This window comes from Nycticebus coucang, chromosome 1, assembly GCF_027406575.1.
Source record: "Nycticebus coucang isolate mNycCou1 chromosome 1, mNycCou1.pri, whole genome shotgun sequence".
In the NCBI taxonomy this organism is placed as follows: domain Eukaryota; kingdom Metazoa; phylum Chordata; class Mammalia; order Primates; family Lorisidae; genus Nycticebus; species Nycticebus coucang.
This window is the reverse complement of record NC_069780.1, coordinates 169285132-169303708: the sequence shown is the minus strand read 5'-3', so window position 1 is coordinate 169303708 and position 18577 is coordinate 169285132. Positions and strand designations below refer to the sequence as shown.

Below are 18577 nucleotides of genomic sequence, written 5' to 3'. Positions count from 1 at the left end.
AAAGAAACCAATAAGATATAATCAGTGTTGATACGTATGAACTTGAAGCACATATATTTGTTTTCATGAATGTCAAAATCTACATTAAATAACTTGTCTGTACTTTAATGATCTGAGAATTCCTCAGGTGGCTTGCAAATCTCCTGTTAGTACCTGGATTAAGTCACAGTTCAGCTTTACATTTTCCAGAAGACTTTCTAATGTTGTTTTTTTCCCAGAACATCTTTGAAGAAATGAAGCAAAGATTATAGTTGCTGGAAACCTGAGGGGATAGTCATACAGGAACAACTCTGTTTTCAAAAGAATCCTTCAAGGCCACATTTAACTGCAGTTTCTGATGAAATAAAACCATAAGTTTAAACAGAAAAAAATATGTAATCGCTATTATTTGTAGTGCTGGCAAAAAAAAATTTGTAGATTTTGTGTATCATAGAAGAAAGAGGTCAAATACAGTCCCTGCTAAGGAAAGTTAAAACCTAGAGGCAAAGCTTTAATTTTTGGCATCGACTGATTTTTCTTTCACTTCTTTTTTTTTTTTAATTAAATCATAGCTGTGTACATTAATGCGATCATGGGGCACCATCTTTCACTTCTTGAATGTTTTCCTCTACAACCTCAACTATATGTTAAAAATGAAATCCCAACACTCATTGAATTACAGAAATGTTCCTCAATTGTGTGTAATATTTTCATCTTTTCTGCCTCTAGGGGGTAGTGTGTATTCAACAATTCTGTTTTCAGAAGGCATCTTACTGTGAACCACAGGCTTCACAGGGGCATTCTTTAATGTGACTTCAGGGCTGGCTCAACAAGGGAGAAGAGGCCTTTTCAAAATCTGGATGGGCTCCTCCTACTTTAGAGGTGGCAGCCAAAATTCGGAGGGAGAAGGGTTATAGGGACTGTTAGAATCAATGGAGATGACCTTTTTTCTGATAGCATTTCAAAGAATCACACGTTGGGTGCTTATGTCTTTTCTGGTAGTAGAGAAATAACGTGTGGACACTAGTTTCACTTCATAGAGCTAGACAACAAACAGTTTGTGGATATTGATGAAAACATTTCTAAATCCTATAAAAAGTTTATTAGTTTCAGTAATAACACGTTCAGGACTACTGTTGTCTTTCCTTCGTGACTAAATTTATTTTATTTTGCAGCATTTCCTCTTTTTTTAATTCCTCTGTTTTAATTCAACAAATGAAGGCAGAAAGGATGCACTCAGCAAAAAGGTTAGCATTCTTTTGAATGTTAAGAAAGTGCCTTTTTTTCCTTCCATACCAGTGTTTTACAGAATTGAGAGAATACTATTTAAAAACTGAGTTAAAGAGATAGTTATTTCTATTTTTTCATTTTCTTCATTGATTCATTTTTATGATTAAAGTGTTGTAAACATTCTATTATAAAAAGGCATTGCTTCCAAATTTATTTTGCATAGTAGCCTCAATGAGCTATATATAAAAGAAAATTTTGATATAAAGAATGTTATTACTTAAAGTGGGAGTTAATTTTGTCCCCAACCCTTTTTTACATGGTGTAATAGGTGGCACATGATCTTAAATTTAAACCATTTATCCAGCAAGAGTCCATTTTTCTAAGTGGTGAGAGATGTGGGTCCAGTTTCAGTCTTCTAATCAGTGGCTAACCAGTTCTTCCAGTACCATTTATTAAATAGGGATTCTTTTTCTCCAGTGTATGCTTTTGTTTGTTTTATCAAAGATCAGATGGTGATAGGTGGCTGGGTTCTGTGTCCAGGTTCTCTATTCTATTCCATAGATCTACATCTCTATTTTTGTGCCCGTACTATCCTGTTTTGATCACTGTAGACTTGTAGTGTAACCTGAAGTCGAGTAATGTGATGCCTCCAGATCTGTTTTTATTTCTTAGAATTGCATTGGATATTCGGTTTTTTTTCTGGTTCTGTATGAAATGAAGAACTATTTTTTTCCAGTTCTTCAAAGTTTGACGTTGGGACTTTGATTTGGGTAATATGGACATTTTAGCAATGTTGATTCATCCCAGCCATGAGCTGGGTTTATTTCTAATCCAATCCCATTTAAAAATATTCTCAGGTGATGAAAAGGTATTTAAGTATGTCATTTACACTTTTTGGGCCTTAATTCATTTACAGAATGAGGCTGTGAGGCTGGTTGACTTCTCTAGTCTTTTCTGGCCCTAAGGTTTAAAATTTCACCCTATTTACACAAACTTTAAGCTGGCTTAAAAAAATCTAATTTGATGGAAAGTAAACAAACCCATAACATAAATAAAATCCATATACTTATATTACTTGGTGAGTTTTATAGTCTTGTGCCTGTTTTTATTTGAAAATCTTTCTTTCAAATTCTAATTTCTGCTCATTAGCATTTTCAAGGAGTGTTTTGGGGATGTTTTGAGCAGGAGCAAGAGCAGAACCATTGGCTTTTCTCCTGCCTATAGTTTGGGGCTTTACCTTTCTGCAGCTTCACTTGCTCTGGTCCCAAGCTGGAAGCTGAGAGCTCCCATTGAAAGGCCACGGAGAGGCTACGACCGGCGCTCACCCTAGCTGGAAGGCACTGCTGACCTGCCCGGCCAGCCTGGGCAGCGCTGGAAAGGGAGGGGCGTTCATGCCCGGGCCACTGAAATCCCAGACTTTCGGAATGAACCCACACCACACACTGCAGAATCATATCGCCATTGGCCAGTGTACCCAGAACAGAGCATACCGCCGGGTAATAGGAAACCCAGTTCCTTCGTGTCTCCTGGCAACCAGTTTTGAAATCCAACAAGACCATGGAACTTGGGATTTAGCCAATTGTTTTGCTGTTGCTACTATTCTTTTTTTTTTTTTTTTAAATCTATGATCCCATAAATGCCTACCCTCGTCCAAGGAGTTAAGGAAGGATTTAATTGCCATGAAGCCCTAAATCTCAATTTCCAGTGTGTGTGTATTACCCTGTTTGTGGAATTAAATTTTATGTACATGTCTCTTGCTACTGGTTAATAGCTCTAATTAAACAAATGAAAATTCTTTAAGGAGTTAGAACTCTTATTTACAGCGAAAATTTAGGGATCACGGTACATAATATGAAGTCTGAATGACCCAGAGGCTGAAACGTCACGTATAATTACATCTACTGTGCTGAGCCAGAAACGATAAGAGGAAAGCTGTTAACGGCGGTGAGAGCTGCTGCCTGAAGTTGCCACATCCCCGGAAACCTCAATTTGCCATTTCACCTTCAGACAGGAAAGCCAGAGAGCGCTTTAGTAAAAAATGCCCAGCCTGGGGCTGTGGCTGCCGGGTTCAGAGTCCGGCGCAAGTTTCTGCCGAAAGAGGGCGTCGATCTAAGGCTAAAAGAATTTGTGGACAGGGACGCCGAGTCAAATCAAAGACCATTTAAAAACATTTTCAATTTATTTAAATTTGCAGGACTTAACTGTCAGAGTTCTCTCGTCCAGTGTAGCACGTTCACTTGGCAAATGACTTGGGTGTGATACTGCAAGCAGAGGGTCTAGTTCCTTCCGACCTGCCCCTGTTGCGCGGTGGACTCCGGCTACGCTCCTGCGGGCAAGGACTTCTTCACGGTGGTTCCCATCCTGTCTCCATCGCTCTCGGGGCTGTGACCAGTGTGACTGGGTCTCCGAGGCAGGACCTTGCTCGACACCACAGAACCTGGAGCACAGTGCTTCAAGCTTTGCCGAGGAGACGCGAGTGGATCTCCCAACGCTCGGGTTGGAAAGGCGCGCAAGTTCGCACACAGGAGACCCTAACCGGAATGTTCGGGGTGGGGGTGTGGGAGGCGGGGGTAGTCCATTTATTTAGTTACTTGGTTTAGCAAACAAAGCCCTGAGCACATCTTGGAGATGCCTTCCAAGCTTTGCGACACCTCCAGAAGCTGAACTGTTCACCCGCTTTGGGGAGCAACAAGTTTCGCTTTTCTGCTCTCGGTGTGTGAGCAGAGGGTGTGTGCGCGGGGACATGGTGACCCTGGCACTACTGAGACTCCAGCACGAACCCGCGTGGCTCAGAGGGAGGGAGCCCGCTTGGGGCGGGGGAAGGAGAGGAGTGGGTAACGCCCCGGCCAGCTGGGCATACCAGGTCTGCGACCAACCTTCTGCACTGAGACTTTGGTCCTTGTTCTCTGACCTTGCGCCAGGGGACCGGAAAGGTCAGGTGCTCGCCCAGACAGTCCGCGCGTCGGGAGGGAATGTGGCCAAGAGCAAGAAAGAGGTGAGAGCGAGCGGGACCTACAGACTTTTGCATCGAAACGACAATTTCTAGAGCCAACAGGTTCCCCCAATCCTGTTGTGTTTTGCATGGTTGTGTGTGTACGTGTGTGCGTGTGTGCGCGCGCACACACATATTACTTTCAAACACATTTCCTTCGTTTAAAGCCTGGAGTTCGAGAGAGCTTGGCTAACGATAGGGAGGGATCGCAGAGGCGCGCGGCTTGGTGGGGGCTCCCGCCGGTGCAGACGTGGGCTATTGAGGCTTTAAAGAAAGGCAGAGGACCGGCGGGGAGCGGGGATCAGGGGCAGGGGAGCGGAGGGCATTTAAGGGGTGCGGGGAGGAGTCCTGATGTAAGAATGTTAATGAGAAGCTCCCCCAACCCAGCCCCCACCTCTCCCCACCCCCACCCACTCCACCCGCTGGAAATACTAGCCCAGCCTTGGCGCGCCTTGTGTGGTAACACGCTCCTCCGCTGCCACGCTATTTAAATGCCGGCTATGGATCCAGCGACCCGCGCGAATCAATGAGATCAAACGCGAGGGAGATGCACCGTCAATTACAAGCACTTGGACAAGTCTAACTTTTTTTTTTCTTTTACAAATACGCTTTCAAAAGCAACCTTAGCAACGCCCAAATGAGAAGCCACCTTTAAGCAAAACAGTATATGTATAAAGGGAGGGCAAGTATATATATTTATAATAAGCATATATATGCATATTACAGACGCACAGGTTTACACCCAGTGAACTTTTTCTTTCTTTCTTTTTTTTTTTAATAACTAGTGATATTGCAGAGAAGGAGTCTTCCTCTCTATCTTTTGGCGCGTTACTGAAGGGGGTATTCTATTTTCTTAAAAGCGCCCAAGGGGGCGCAGGGACCTCGGAGAGAAGAGTGGGGAGGAAAAAGGAAGGGTGGGTGGGGGGCAGAGGGTGAGTCGGCAGCGAGGGCAAGAGCTTTCTTGCGGCACGATGCCGTCCCTGCTGGTGCTGGCTTTCTCCGCGTGCGTCTTGCTCCGCTGGGCGTTGCTGGCCGGTGGCACGGGTGGCAGTGGAAGTGGAGGCGGCGGCAGGGGCGCGGGCCCAGGCGGCGGGCGCCGGGAAAGAGAGGTGCTGCCGGCGCAGAAGATCGAGGTGCTGGTGCTGTTGCCCCAGGATGACTCGTACTTGTTCTCTCTGGCCCGGGTGCGGCCAGCCATCGAGTACGCTCTACGCAGCGTGGAGGGCAACGGGACTGGGAGGCGGCTTCTGCCGCCTGGCACTCACTTCCAGGTAGCCTACGAGGACTCGGACTGCGGCAACCGCGCGCTCTTCAGCTTGGTGGACCGCGTGGCGGCGGCACGGGGCGCCAAGCCGGACCTCATCCTGGGGCCGGTATGCGAGTACGCGGCAGCGCCTGTGGCCCGACTTGCGTCGCACTGGAACCTGCCCATGCTGTCGGCCGGGGCACTGGCCGCGGGCTTCCAGCGCAAGGACACTGAGTACTCGCATCTCACCCGCGTGGCGCCCGCCTACTCCAAGATGGGCGAGATGATGCTCGCTCTGTTCCGCCACCACCACTGGAGCCGCGCTGCGCTGGTCTACAGCGATGATAAGCTGGAGCGTAACTGCTACTTCACACTCGAGGGGGTCCACGAGGTCTTCCAGGAGGAGGGTTTGTACACGTCCGCCTACAATTTTGACGAAACTAAAGACTTGGATCTGGACGACGTCGTGCGCTATATCCAGGCCAGTGAGCGAGGTGAGCAGAAGCGCGTCCCGGGTCCCAGGCTCTACCCCAACCGCTCTCCGCGGCTCTCCCTCCACACTCGTCCACTCCTCTGCGGACCCCGCTGGCCCCTGAGGCGCTGAGGATCTGGGGAGGGTGCACCCTTTCATCTGGGATATCCAGCTGCCACGACCTTTGATAATCGCCCATCTCGGCAGAGGGGCGTATGTAGAGGGTCCCAGGGAAGGGAGGATCTCAGGGAGGGAATCTGAGTTCTCCACTCCTGTGTGTCCAGGTCCGACAGGTGTTGTCAAACCACCTGAGATTTTTCTTTCTCTTTCCCACTTCGCGAGAACGGGACCAGTGATTAGAGGGTGTTTTCCCAGTGCCCTGCTCCTACTAGGGTCTGAAGCCTGCAGAGGCCGAAGGAACTTTTCACCCAATCCCTTGTCAGCGCGCGCTCCTTCTTGGTGCGGAAGTGTCCGCGGGTGCGCCGCCACTTGGTTTACTAGGTCTGGGGTTTCCCAGACGGTTGCTTCTACAGATTCCAGCTTTCTTTTAAACGCTCATTGTATCACTTCTCATTACTTCCAAGGCCCCCTCTAGTTCCTTATAAACGAGCTTCTGTGGTTTCCATCCGAAATACCTCTCTGTATCTAGACTCAGGGGACCCTGACTTCCCCAGCATCACAGTGTCTAAAGCGCCCAGAGCTAGCTAGACTTTGAGTTCTGGAGACACGGGCGCTGAACCTCCTTTCCACCTGTCTCTACCCCCGCCCCCATCTCCAGGTTTTCCTCACGGGTCTTTGAAGGTTTAGAATAATATACAAACTGGATAAATAACTCAAGTCTGGGATACTGGGTATGGCTATGAGGAGCAGGTGGCCACCGATACAGATACAGAACCCCCAGAGTGGCCTATTTCACTGCGGGAGAGACCGCGGACAGGCGGGCGGAGTTTCCAGCTGAGCGCTCTTCGGTTCTCCCTGGAGCTCAGGGAATCCCCCCTCCGGCACGCACGCGCCCGGAACAAGCAATCCTGGCAAAGCTCCCCGCAAACCCAGTGCCACGCGGGTGAGACCGAAGGGAAGCCGGGCTGAGCCAGACGCAGGGCTCGGCCACAGCTTGGCATGGCCGGGCACCTGGGCGCTGGCTGTGAGGGACAAGCACAAACTGAGACGAGGGCCTCAGGAACAGGTGACAGTGGGCAGAGAACTGTCGAGGGTGGCGCTGCAGCCAGCCCCTTCCCCAGCTTGGCCTCGTCGGACTCGAGTGAATGCACCCGTTAGAGCGAAGCGGCAGGAGCCCTTGACAGTGGGGACGCAGGACTGAGTTTTGAGCGCTCCACTCGAACTCCAGGCTGTCTACCCCAATCCCTGCCAGCCGAGCAGGCGCGGCGCCGGCTTTCCTGATTTGATAAAAGGGCATTTGTGTCCAACGGTTGCTTGCCTGACGAGGAACTCACATTACTTTTCTTCCCATTTTCAGTCCCCACGTTACTGCAGCCTCCTGCAGACCTCGGGCTTCTATGGCCATTGGAACCTACTTCTTAAGTCTTGGCTATCGAGGGCGGGGAGCTAGAAGAAAGACCTTAGGGCCAGCTGGGGTTCGGGAGTCTGTCCCCCTCCCCAGGGGCAAGATAGCAGTTTGAGGAACACTTCTGTGCTGCCAGTGCTCTGTCGGTTCCAGTGGCAGTGGCGGCCCCAGTACACTTGGCCCAGGGCATCTGTCAGCTCAGAGGAGGGAGGGGCGGGGCTGGGACCCCAGTAATCTCATCCTGGTGGCTGAGGCCTGGGGGCAGGAAGGACAGCAGCGCCCTATTGGACTTGGGGGGTGGGGGTGGGGGGCTGTTGCTGCTTGCGCTTCCGAGGACTTGGGTTGCAGTTTGCAGCTGGCTCCTTTGAGTCCCAAAGCTTCCTAGATGTTCCCACTTCTCTTTGCCCCTCACCTCCTCCAAGTTTGAATTAAGTGGTGGAAGTTTGTTCGGCTGACCCGTGCAGTATTTTATGGGTGATAAGTTTACTATTTTATGATTCTTACTATAAAACAGATTTGCAATAGCGACTTGGTAGATACTCAGAAATATGAAGCAAAATAGTTTATCCTCTAAGCTTTCTCTCTCCCTTTCCCCTCTGAAATTCCTTACTCTCGCGAGAGAAAAATTGCTTGATAACAAAGCTTTCTTAGAGGATCTTTTACAAACACATTGAGTTGATGCTACTTCCCCATAAGCAGTTGATGTTAATAGGAATTTGGTTAATGATTTGAGTGGCCCGTTTGTGGCATAGCCACTCACTAGGTGGGGGGCTCTTGGACTGCTATTAAATCTCCACACCTTAGGGTTCTCAGGTAAAGTGGGGTAGTACAGCACCCACATATTTGTGAAGCTGGGAGGGTTAAAAGAGCTAGCCCAGGAACATGCTGAAACCGTGCCAGGCATATATGTGCTCAAAAAATGTGCAGTTTTATTGTAGTTTTTATAATTACTTCATGTATGTGATGATAATCACCTTCACCTAGAAGGTGAGGCCATGCCATGAGCAAGGACCCTGGGCTGAGAACTAGATGCTTCTGGATTTGGCATCTCTAGTCAGCATGTATATTTTCCTCTCTTTGAAACTAGGGGAGTGGGAATCAGGCCTCTCCATGGATCCTCCACCTCATGATTCTTGGTGGTCCTGATTTGCACTGTAAAAATGCAATTGACAGTATTTTTGCCTTTGAAAATTCCGTGGTAACCATCATGATCTAAAGTAGAGAGAGCTCCCCTTTTCTTCGTGAGAACATTTTTTCAGCACTTCTTTTGGGGGTTAAATTTCTCCTTAAAACCAGATTATGAATGTTTGAATTTCTTCACAGATAAAAACTGACAATCTTACTATCTCAAATAATATGACTAAAATTTCATTTGGCTATATGCTGTGCCTTAGGAAGGAAAACTAAGAGATATTAATCATTCTTTCATTTGGGGATTTACTATCCGAGTCAATAATTTAAAAACTTTTTTTGGGGTCATATCATTAGCTAATATCATTGAAATCCACCCAATTAAGTAATTTAAATACTTTTTAAATATTTTTAAGTATTAAAAGTATTTTTTAAAAATAATGATTTTAACTTAAAATGGATTCACTTATGCAGCCTACCACTGCCTGCAATATTCCATACTTCACAATAAATTCATTTTTAAAAAGATGGATTTAGAAAGAAATAATTTTTTCAAGCAATGAAAACCCATTGCTATTTTCTGTATATACTCTGTACAAGGCAGACCCAGAGTTATTCTACACACAAATGTTTTCATAAGAAGAACTGTATTTTTATCTTTTTAGTTATTAATATGTCATTAATCTGGGACAGCATAATGACTGGAGAGATAACAGTATTTAATCAATACAAGAACCATTTATTTTTAGAATTGGTCTGGGGTCAATGACTGAGTAATCACATAAAACTTTAAAGCAAAGAACCCAGATAAGTGCAAAATAACTAACACACAGCAGTGGGGAAAGAAGCCTTGTAGGCTGCAGTGCAGAAATTCTGAAGGCCTTTGGAGTAGAGCTTTGTGAACAATAAAAGTAAAGGTGCAACCTCTATTTTATAAATGATGTCCATTGCTGTCTGGTGTAAAAACAGCCTGAGAGAAACCGTTTAAGAAAGAAGTTAGATTTTATTTTTACAAAAGTTGTTTTAGTTATACAGCAACATTGTTTAAAGTCAGAAAATTACACATGTTAGTGGGGGAAAAAGATTCCTGTTTCCTATTCTCTACTTCTTACTTTCCAGAGGCAACTACTTCCAACTCATGCAGCTCTTCCTATAGATATTGCCTTTATATCACTAATTTGCTACTTTTGATTTTTTTCCATGTTAGGTCTTATTTCTTGGTATTTTAGTGGACAATGACGATTAGTTCTCCTCTACTGCCTGTTAATCACACATGCAAACTTCCCTTCCACTCGTCCTTCCAATATGGTCATGTCAATATGGTCATGGGGAGGATGAGGCAGGAGGATCACTTGAGGCTGTGAATCGCATCTGTGAATAGCTACTGCATTGCAGTCTGCATGATGTAGTGAGAGCCTATCACTTAATTTTTTTTGTTAGCTCAGTGTTCAGTACAGATATTACTATTATCTTCTAAATGATATTTGCAATTGAGCCATATAAGCTACTACTCTGACATTTCCATGCTTGCCCTACTTGTTTTCCTTGGGGTTAGAAAAACTGCTTTCTATTTATTTGCTTAGTTTTCTATGGATTTATAACTAAATCATCTTTTAATTCTCTACGTGCAGCCTCCTGAGAGAAGATTCAGTTTAATTATTTTCCAGGCATGCTGTGCAGGTGCTGCTCTGGACACTTTCTTTAATATCTTCTTGAGATTTCCATCACCTCTTTATTGAGCTGATTCCTGTATGTTCCTCTTTCTTTTTATTTTTATTTTCTTTTACTGCCATGTAGAAGGATATGGTTGAATGTTTTTCTTTCTTGATTACACTTTTGTTTTGGTGGAACACGTCCTTTAGGAGCTGTCTGAGAAAGGATGGATGAGACCCAAGTTTTGAGACTTTTCATGACCAAAAAATTTTTCATTCTACCCTTATATGTAAACATAAAATTCTGTAGAAATGATTTTCCCTCAAAATTTGACCTTTCTCTATTGTTTTCTAAATTCTAATGTTGTTATTAGGAAACTTGAATTGATATTGATTCTGGACTTACAAATGGTTATTTTTGTTTTTCCTTGAAATTTTTAGAATTTCCTCTTTGTTACTAGTGTTTTAACATTTCTTTATAATATGCTTTGGTGCCTGTACTTTGCCTTGCGTACTCAATAGGTCCTGTCTATCCAGAAACTCATTGTTTTTTAAATTCTGGGAAAATTTCTTAAATTATTTATTTGATAATTTTATCTCCTTCATTTCTTTTTGTTTTATCTTTCTAATTATTTTTTCTTATTTGGACATTAGAGGTCCTAGATTTGTCCTCACTTTTCTTTCTTTTTTTTTTTTTTGAGACAGAGTCTTACTATGTCACCCTTGGTAGAGTGCCGTGGTGTCACAGCTCAGAGCAACCTCAAACTCTTGGGCTTAAGTGATTCTCTTGCCTCAGCCTCCCAAGTAGCTTGGACTACAGGTGTCCACCACAATGCCTGGCTATTTTTTTTTGTTGCAGTTCTTTAGCTGGCCTGGGCTGGGTTTGAACCCGCCGTCCTTCGTGTATGTGGCTGGTGCCATAACCACTGTGGCATGGGTGCTGAGCCTATCCTCACTTTTCTTATCATTCTCCTAATTACCACCTGTCCTTTTTTTTTTTTTTAAATTCCTCTTGCTTGGATGTTTCTTTGACCACTTCCAAAATACAATTGCATTTTTCATTTCTGTTATAATTTTTCAGCTTATAGGACATGGTACATGTAACTTTTCTTCCAGGCAGTAACATTCGTCTTTTCCTTCTAAGTTTAGGATTACAGGGAAGATGGCTAGGAGTCAGGTGAAGAACCAATTGGAGAACATGGATTTAGGTCTGTTGCCAAAAGATCCTGCTTACTATTGCTTCTTCTTAGAATTAGTAGGAACATACAGCAAATGCTCCTGCAGGCACCAACCCTTCATCCTGTGACGAAGGTAGCCCATAAAGTGTAATCTCTGCAAACAGACACATGCCAGAGGAAAGAAGAAAGGATTGAGCTCAGCATGCCCAGTTTTAGCCTCACCAGTCAGTTCACTGTTTTTCCTCTTGTTGAGGGTAAATGAAGGCATATTGAAAGATGAGAAATATTAACCCATTAGAAATTGCTCCAGATGGAAAACTGAGGAAAGGATATCTCCTCCCAACTCAGGTAAACTATCTGGAATGTTTTTTGTTCTCTAAATTGACTTCTACAGCCACCCTTTTGCATTGCTCTCTGTTTTTCTTAAGAGTGATTGCAAGAATATGCTGTGGAGGATGGCAGGGAACATTGCAAGTTCTTTTGCAAGAAGGAGACAATAGAACAGAATGAAGAAAAGTCTATCTAGAAAGTTAGAGTCACATTGCCATCCTCTCTTTTAGAAGTTTAACAATTTGAACAAAAAATTAATATTTACATATTTAAATATGCTTAGATACAACAGAAACTGCCTTCAGCGACCATCACTTATGCAAGTTGCTGGATTAGCTGATGCTCTCTGTTCCTCTCATATATTGTATTATGTGTTTTAGGTGCTGGCAGCTAGCGTAGTTCTCCTGACTATGCCACACACTCCTCATCCTTGGCCACATACTTTCCAAGAATTGTCCCCAAGTCTGTTTATGTGCTTATTATCATACGTATGTACTTAAATTACTTATTGGGCAAACTGATGAAACATGAGTAGGAAGAGAAAGCAATTTTAATGAAAACTATTTGAAACCATTTGATGGAATGTATAAAGGCTAAAAATACTTGCTATTCAATTAGTCACGAATGAGACTTCCCTAAGAGATTGGGGAATATAAAAATCTAAGACTCTGCACTGACTGCTTTGAGAGTGACATTCAGTGCTTGCTCCAACTTGAACTAAAATTTGATGATAATGTACATTATGGGTTTGGTTTATTCAAGAAAGATAGTGCTCCACCCATGAACTTGGGAACTAGGGTTTCCTTTTGAGAGTTAAACTGCATGGTCAACATAAAAAGGATAAGATCTAAAATAATCAGACTCTGCTTAGATAGGCACAATGCCATCCTGCATCACTCTTGCTCAATCTAAGTGGGTATTTTAGTATATGTGCGCTGAATACGTCCCACGGAGGGGCTTGAGGGTGGTGGTAATGGGGAGTTCATTTTCTGTTGCCCTTTCATTTATCACGGACTGGGTAATTTATAAAGAAAAGAAGCTTATTTAGCTTGTGATTATAGAGGCTGAAAAGTTCAAGAGCATGGTGCCAGCATCTGGCAAGGGCCTTCTTGCTGTGTCCTAACATGGTGGAGGGCATCATATAGCAAGGGGCCAAGTGTGTGTCAGTTCAAGTCTCCTTCTCCTCCTATAAAGCTACCAGTTTCCCCATCTCAGCCCCACTCTGATGACCTTATCTAATTCTAACTATCTCTCAGAGGCCAAACCTTCAAATACCTCCAACATATGCATCTGAGGATTAAGTTTCCAGCACATGAAATGTTGGGAGATATGATTAAATCATAGCAGGGAGAGAGAGATGGAGATAGGCCAGGAAGGTAAAAATAGAAAAAAAGTATCACAGAAGCCAGTTTGGCCAGTGCTTAGAGAAACTTGTGGTCTGGCCCTAGGACACAGTCTGTTTGGTCCTGGACCAGGTGTATCTCTTAGATAGATGCTTAGGGTTATCAAGGCCTCCTGTCTTTGACACCTGAATCCTCCAACTGACCTCCCTGATCCTGATTTCTTTTTTTTTTCCTGATCCTGATTTCATCTTTGCTGGCATCCAGGTACTTATGATTTGTCTCTCCAGGTAGTATGCCTTTGTACAGGGCATGTCGATACAAAGATATTCATAACCATTCTGGTCCTCATTGGACTTAAGTAGTCTGCATTTCAGATCATCTGTAAATATCTGAGTTGAGTCATTGGAAATCTGCCCCTAAGCAATGACAGCATGTGCTGACAGAATCAGGTTCTGCATCTGGGGGTTGAGAGGCAAGACCCTGGACTATTATCAGCTGATAAAAAAATGATGAGGGTCACTTGGTGACCAGTCATCCAGAGCTTGTGAGAGACACTTGCTCTTGGAATCCACACTCTTGAAACTTGTCCAACCTCAGCCTGTTGTTGTTTGTTTTGTGGGGCACCTTGGCTCTTTGTTCATTTAAGGAGATAGAATCAAATCAGAGCTAAAACAAGGGTGTCCATTGTAATAAATAATTTGGAGTTTCTTTGAAAGCTTCCTTACTGAGGCATCTTGGAATCCGATTATTTATCCTAACTATATAACTATGCTTCGGGCACAGCAATACCTACTTCCCTTGTTATCGATCTTTAGGAGTTTTGTACCATTTTAGAAATTTGATCTCGACAGCTTTGATACTGTACATCAGGCTCTTTTGTAATGTCAGAGTTATGATCCAACACACCAAATTAACGTGTACAGTAAATGAAATAGCAACAAGAGCTTAACTCTCCATGCAGGTTGCCAAGGCTACTTTGGCATAGCCTAAAGTTTGTTTTACGTCTTTCAGCACCCATGCTTTTACAAAGAACATACACATCTGGGAGGCCTGGCAGGCATCACGATAATGTGGTTTATAGCACCCAGGTCTCTCCAGGTCGCTCCTCTGTGGTGTGTATACATAGTGGTCCGGGTCAGAGAGCTGAGGGGCCATTGAAGGGGAATAAATTCACTGGGTGGTGGTAACGTCCCCACTTCACTCCAGCCCATGTGGCTCTTATGTGGTAGGCAACAATATTCTGGAGTTGCTTAAAGCCTCTCAAACCTGAACATGTGGTTATACACAGAGAGGACATGGGAGAGGGTCCTGGAATCTTGTTAACTATTTCCTATGTATATTGGGATAATCTGAGAATAATGTTTTAAAATTCCAGACAGCAGAAAGCCGAGAGCACTCACTGCATCCACTGATTTGCCAAATGGATCCTTTCTCTAAAACTATTGAGTTTGCTTTTTTTGGTGTATGACTTAATAAAAGGGGGAAAAAACAAAAAAGAAAATGTATTTACCATGTCAGTATCAAAAGCACTTGACACTCTTTGCTATCTTAAATTGGGCAAATCTGGTGATTTATTTGATGCATTTTTAAAAAATAAATTTATTTTGAAATAACTTTACACTTTAAAAGAGATGTAAGAAACAATTAAATAACCTCTCTGTGTAGCCTTCACTCCGATTTTCACCAGTTGTTAATATTTTGTTACATTTGCTTTATGACTTCGAATTTCTCTCCTCTCTCCTCTCCTTCACATATTTATAGATAACGTTGTCTGTAAAATAAACTTCTAGAAGTAGAATCTGTCCGTTTTCCACCTACACATATACATACACACATACACACAGATATTATCTAATATTATCTTTTTTATGAACCATTTGAGAGTAAAAATACAGATTCATGCTTCTTTACCCCTAAGCCTTTAAATGTGTGTTTCCTAAGAATAAGGATATTCACTTACATACCCACAGTATAATTATGAAAAGCAAAAACTTTAATGCAAACACAATTCTATTACCTAAGGTACAGATCTTTTTCAAATTTCACCAGTTATCTTCATAAGGCCCTTTATAACAACACTTCTATTAATAATTAATATTGATTTATTTTTAAAGGTCCAGAATGCAATCCAGCATCATACATGGCATTTAGTTTTCTTTTCCTTTAAGTCTCCCTCAGTCTAGAATGTTTCCTAAGCCTGTCTTTGTGTTTCATGAAATTGACCATTTTCAAGAGCATAGGTCAATTATTCTACAGACTGTCCTCCAAGCCTGGTTTGCAGCTGCTTCCTTCGGATTAGATGCGGGTCATCCATCTGGATGTTTTGGTCCTTGGCGTGTTCACACCGATCAGGAGGCTCCTGACTCTCAGTTCCCATGGTTGGTGACCTTCCATCTCTTGGTTATGGCAGTGTCTCCTAGGATTGCGCACTGTGAGGTTACTATTTTTTCCTTTTGTAATTGACAAATGACTTGCGAGGAGATACTTACGTGGTCCTGTTTCTTGTAGCAGACGTGTCCTGCTGGTGTCCTTGTGAAGGGGTGTCTCACGCGTGCTGTCTCTTCCTCCGCAGTGGTCGTCATGTGTGCGAGCAGCGACACCATCCGGAGCATCATGCTGGCGGCGCACCGGCACGGCATGACCAGCGGGGACTACGCCTTCTTCAACATCGAGCTCTTCAACAGCTCCTCCTACGGTAACTCTGCTCCCGGGTTCCTCTCCTTTGCTGAGGCGTCAAAAGAGGCTGTGAGGTTTTGTGGGGAATGCAAATTAGTACATTCCTTTTGGAAAGATGTTTAGAGAACACTTAGAGATCTAAAAATAGACCTGCTATTCAATCCTAATAATTCCTCTACTAGGTATATACCCAAAGACCAAAAGTCACATTATAACAAAGATATTTGTACCAGAATGTTTATTGCAGCCCAATTCACAATTGCTAAGTCATGGAAAAAGCCCAAGTGCCCATCCATCCACGAATGGATCAATAAATTGTGGTATATGTACACCATGGAATATTAGGCAGCCTTAAAGAAAGATAGAGACTTTACCTCTTTCACGTTTACATGGATGGAGCTGAAACATATTCATCTTAGTAAAGTATCTCAAGAATGGAAGAAAAGGTATCCAATGCACTCAGCCCTACTATGAAACTAATTTATGGCTTTCATAGGAAAGCTAAACCCCAGTTATAATCTAAGAATATGGGGAAGGGGGAGAGGGAGGGGAGGGAGGGGGGAGGTTGGGCAGAGGGAGGGTGATTGGTGGGATTACACCTGTGGTGAATCTTACAAGGGTACATGTGAAACTTAGTGAATGCAGAATATGATTGTTTTAACACAATAACTAAGAAAATGCCACGAATGCTATGTTAACCAGTGTGATGAAAATGTGTCCTACTGTTTATAAAACCAGTGCATGGTGCCCCATGATCGTATTACTGTACACAGCTATGATCTAATACTAAAAAAAAAAAAGAGGCTGTGAGGAAGATTCAAAACATTGCAATTAAGTCTGTAGATGTGATTTCTGTAAATATGATTTTGGACATTTGTGATTCTGGACATGCTCACAACTTCTCATAATTTCTCCAGTTTTTCTTCTTCTCTGACAACTCATGTAGAGGCACTTGTCTGGGGTGAGTGTAGCCCACTCCTGCACCCAAACAGTCACACAGCCAGGCCTCAAAGTCACCTTGCCCAGTGCTTTTCCAACTATGGGTTGCTATCACCATGAATAATGGTGGAATAATGGTTGGAATAATTTTAGTGCAATTTGGGCAGAATTTTTAATAGAATGGAATAGGTTAGAACATAACACGATATAATAGAACAGGTCAAGGTGTGTCACACTTGGCATGTATATTGTTTTAGAAAACGTTTAATAATACAACATGTTTGTGTGTATATATTTATGATTGCCACACATATTTTTGTAATGGGCCACAGTGTGAAATAAAATAACTATTATTATACATTGAGGTACAAACATTTGGGAGCTATTGCCCCCGGCCCTCTCTTTCCTTCCAGATTACTAGATTTGACACCTGTTGGTGGACTGAAAGCATTTAATTCCTTAGAATGGATCTGGGGAGGTTCCCAGGGTTCCTATCATGGAGAGTTTTAAGGAGGTCATCCTGATTGCAGGTAGAAAACATTTCCTCCCTCAAATGTGATTAGGGCTTTCTGAAGTAGACGCCTTGGGGCTACAGAACATTATCTCAAATGCTGCATGCTGGCTGCTCCAAGCTGAGCAGTTACAGGGGAACTGTAAGGGCACACATCACTAATGGCATGTTTATACCAAGCTCCACTTCCCAGCTCTTGCTGATGAGATATACTTGGACAGGATCTAAACCTTAAAACATACTCTCCGGTTTCCTGCCCTGATATCCCGGCTTACTTAAGCAGTAGATCATTGTGTACATACAGATAATAAAACACACTTCTCCTGGGGATAAAGAAAAGTTGATGAGACAAAAGTAGCCACTGCTTCCTGTAGTGGATAAAATCAGAGCTTTGAGGCTTGCAAGATAAACACCCTGTTTTGCCCTCCTTATGGGCATGATGTTTTTTTTCTCCCTCTTTTACACAGCAGTGTGGTAATTTCTTTTTCTTTTTTTTTTTTAATTCTAAAAAAATTATTTTTATTGTTAAATCATAGCTGTGTACATTTGTGCAATCAAGGGGTACAATGTGCTGGTTTCATATACAATCTGAAATACTCTCATCAAACTGTTCAATGTAGCCTTCATGGCATTTTCTTAGTTATTGTATGTAGACATTTGTATTCTGCATTTAGTAGGTTTCACCTGTACCCATTCTAAGATGCACCATGGATGTGGCCCCACCCATTACCCTCCCTCCACCCTAACCTCCCCTCTCCCCTCCCATCCCTTTCCCCATATTCTTGGGCTATAATTGGGTTATAGCTTTCATATGAAAGCTATAAATTAGTTTCATGGTAGGTCTGAGTACATTGGATACTTTTTCTTTCATTCTTTTTATTTTCCATTTAAAAAAAAATTATTTATTTATTTATTTAAATTATTAAATCATAGCCGTGCACATTAATGTGATCATGGGGCACCATACACTGGTTTTATAGACCGTTTGACACATTTTCATCACACTGGTTAACATAGCCTTCCTGGCATTTTCTTAGTTATTGTGTTAAGACATTTATATTCTACATTTACTAAGTTTCACATGTACCTTGTAGGATGCACCTCAGGTGTAATCCCACCAATCACCCTCCCTCCGCCCATCTTCCCCCCTTCCTCCCCTCCCTCTCCCCCTTCCTCCTATTCTTAGGTTGTAACTGGGTTATAGCTTTCATGTGAAAGCCATAAATTAGTTTCATAGTAGAGCTGAGACATTGGATACTTTTTCTTCCATTCTTGAGATACTTTGCTAAGAAGACTATGTTCCAGCTCCATCCATGTAACCATGAAAGAGGTAAAGTCTCCATCTTTCTTTAAGGCTGCATAATATTCCATGG

General features: G+C 43.1%; 1 protein-coding gene across 2 annotated transcripts in view; it reads left to right on the top strand.

Moving 5' to 3' along the window:
• Positions 1-4707: 4707 nt before the first annotated feature.
• Positions 4708-18577, top strand: part of NPR3 (natriuretic peptide receptor 3) — a 64902-nt gene continuing 51032 nt past the window's right edge. For both annotated transcript variants that reach the window (XM_053592559.1, XM_053592549.1), the window contains exons 1-2: positions 4708-5941; positions 15651-15773. In XM_053592559.1, coding sequence (XP_053448534.1) covers positions 5173-5941; positions 15651-15773 — 892 coding nt within the window. In that variant the 5' untranslated portion in view covers positions 4708-5172. The remainder of the gene's footprint in view (positions 5942-15650; positions 15774-18577) is intronic.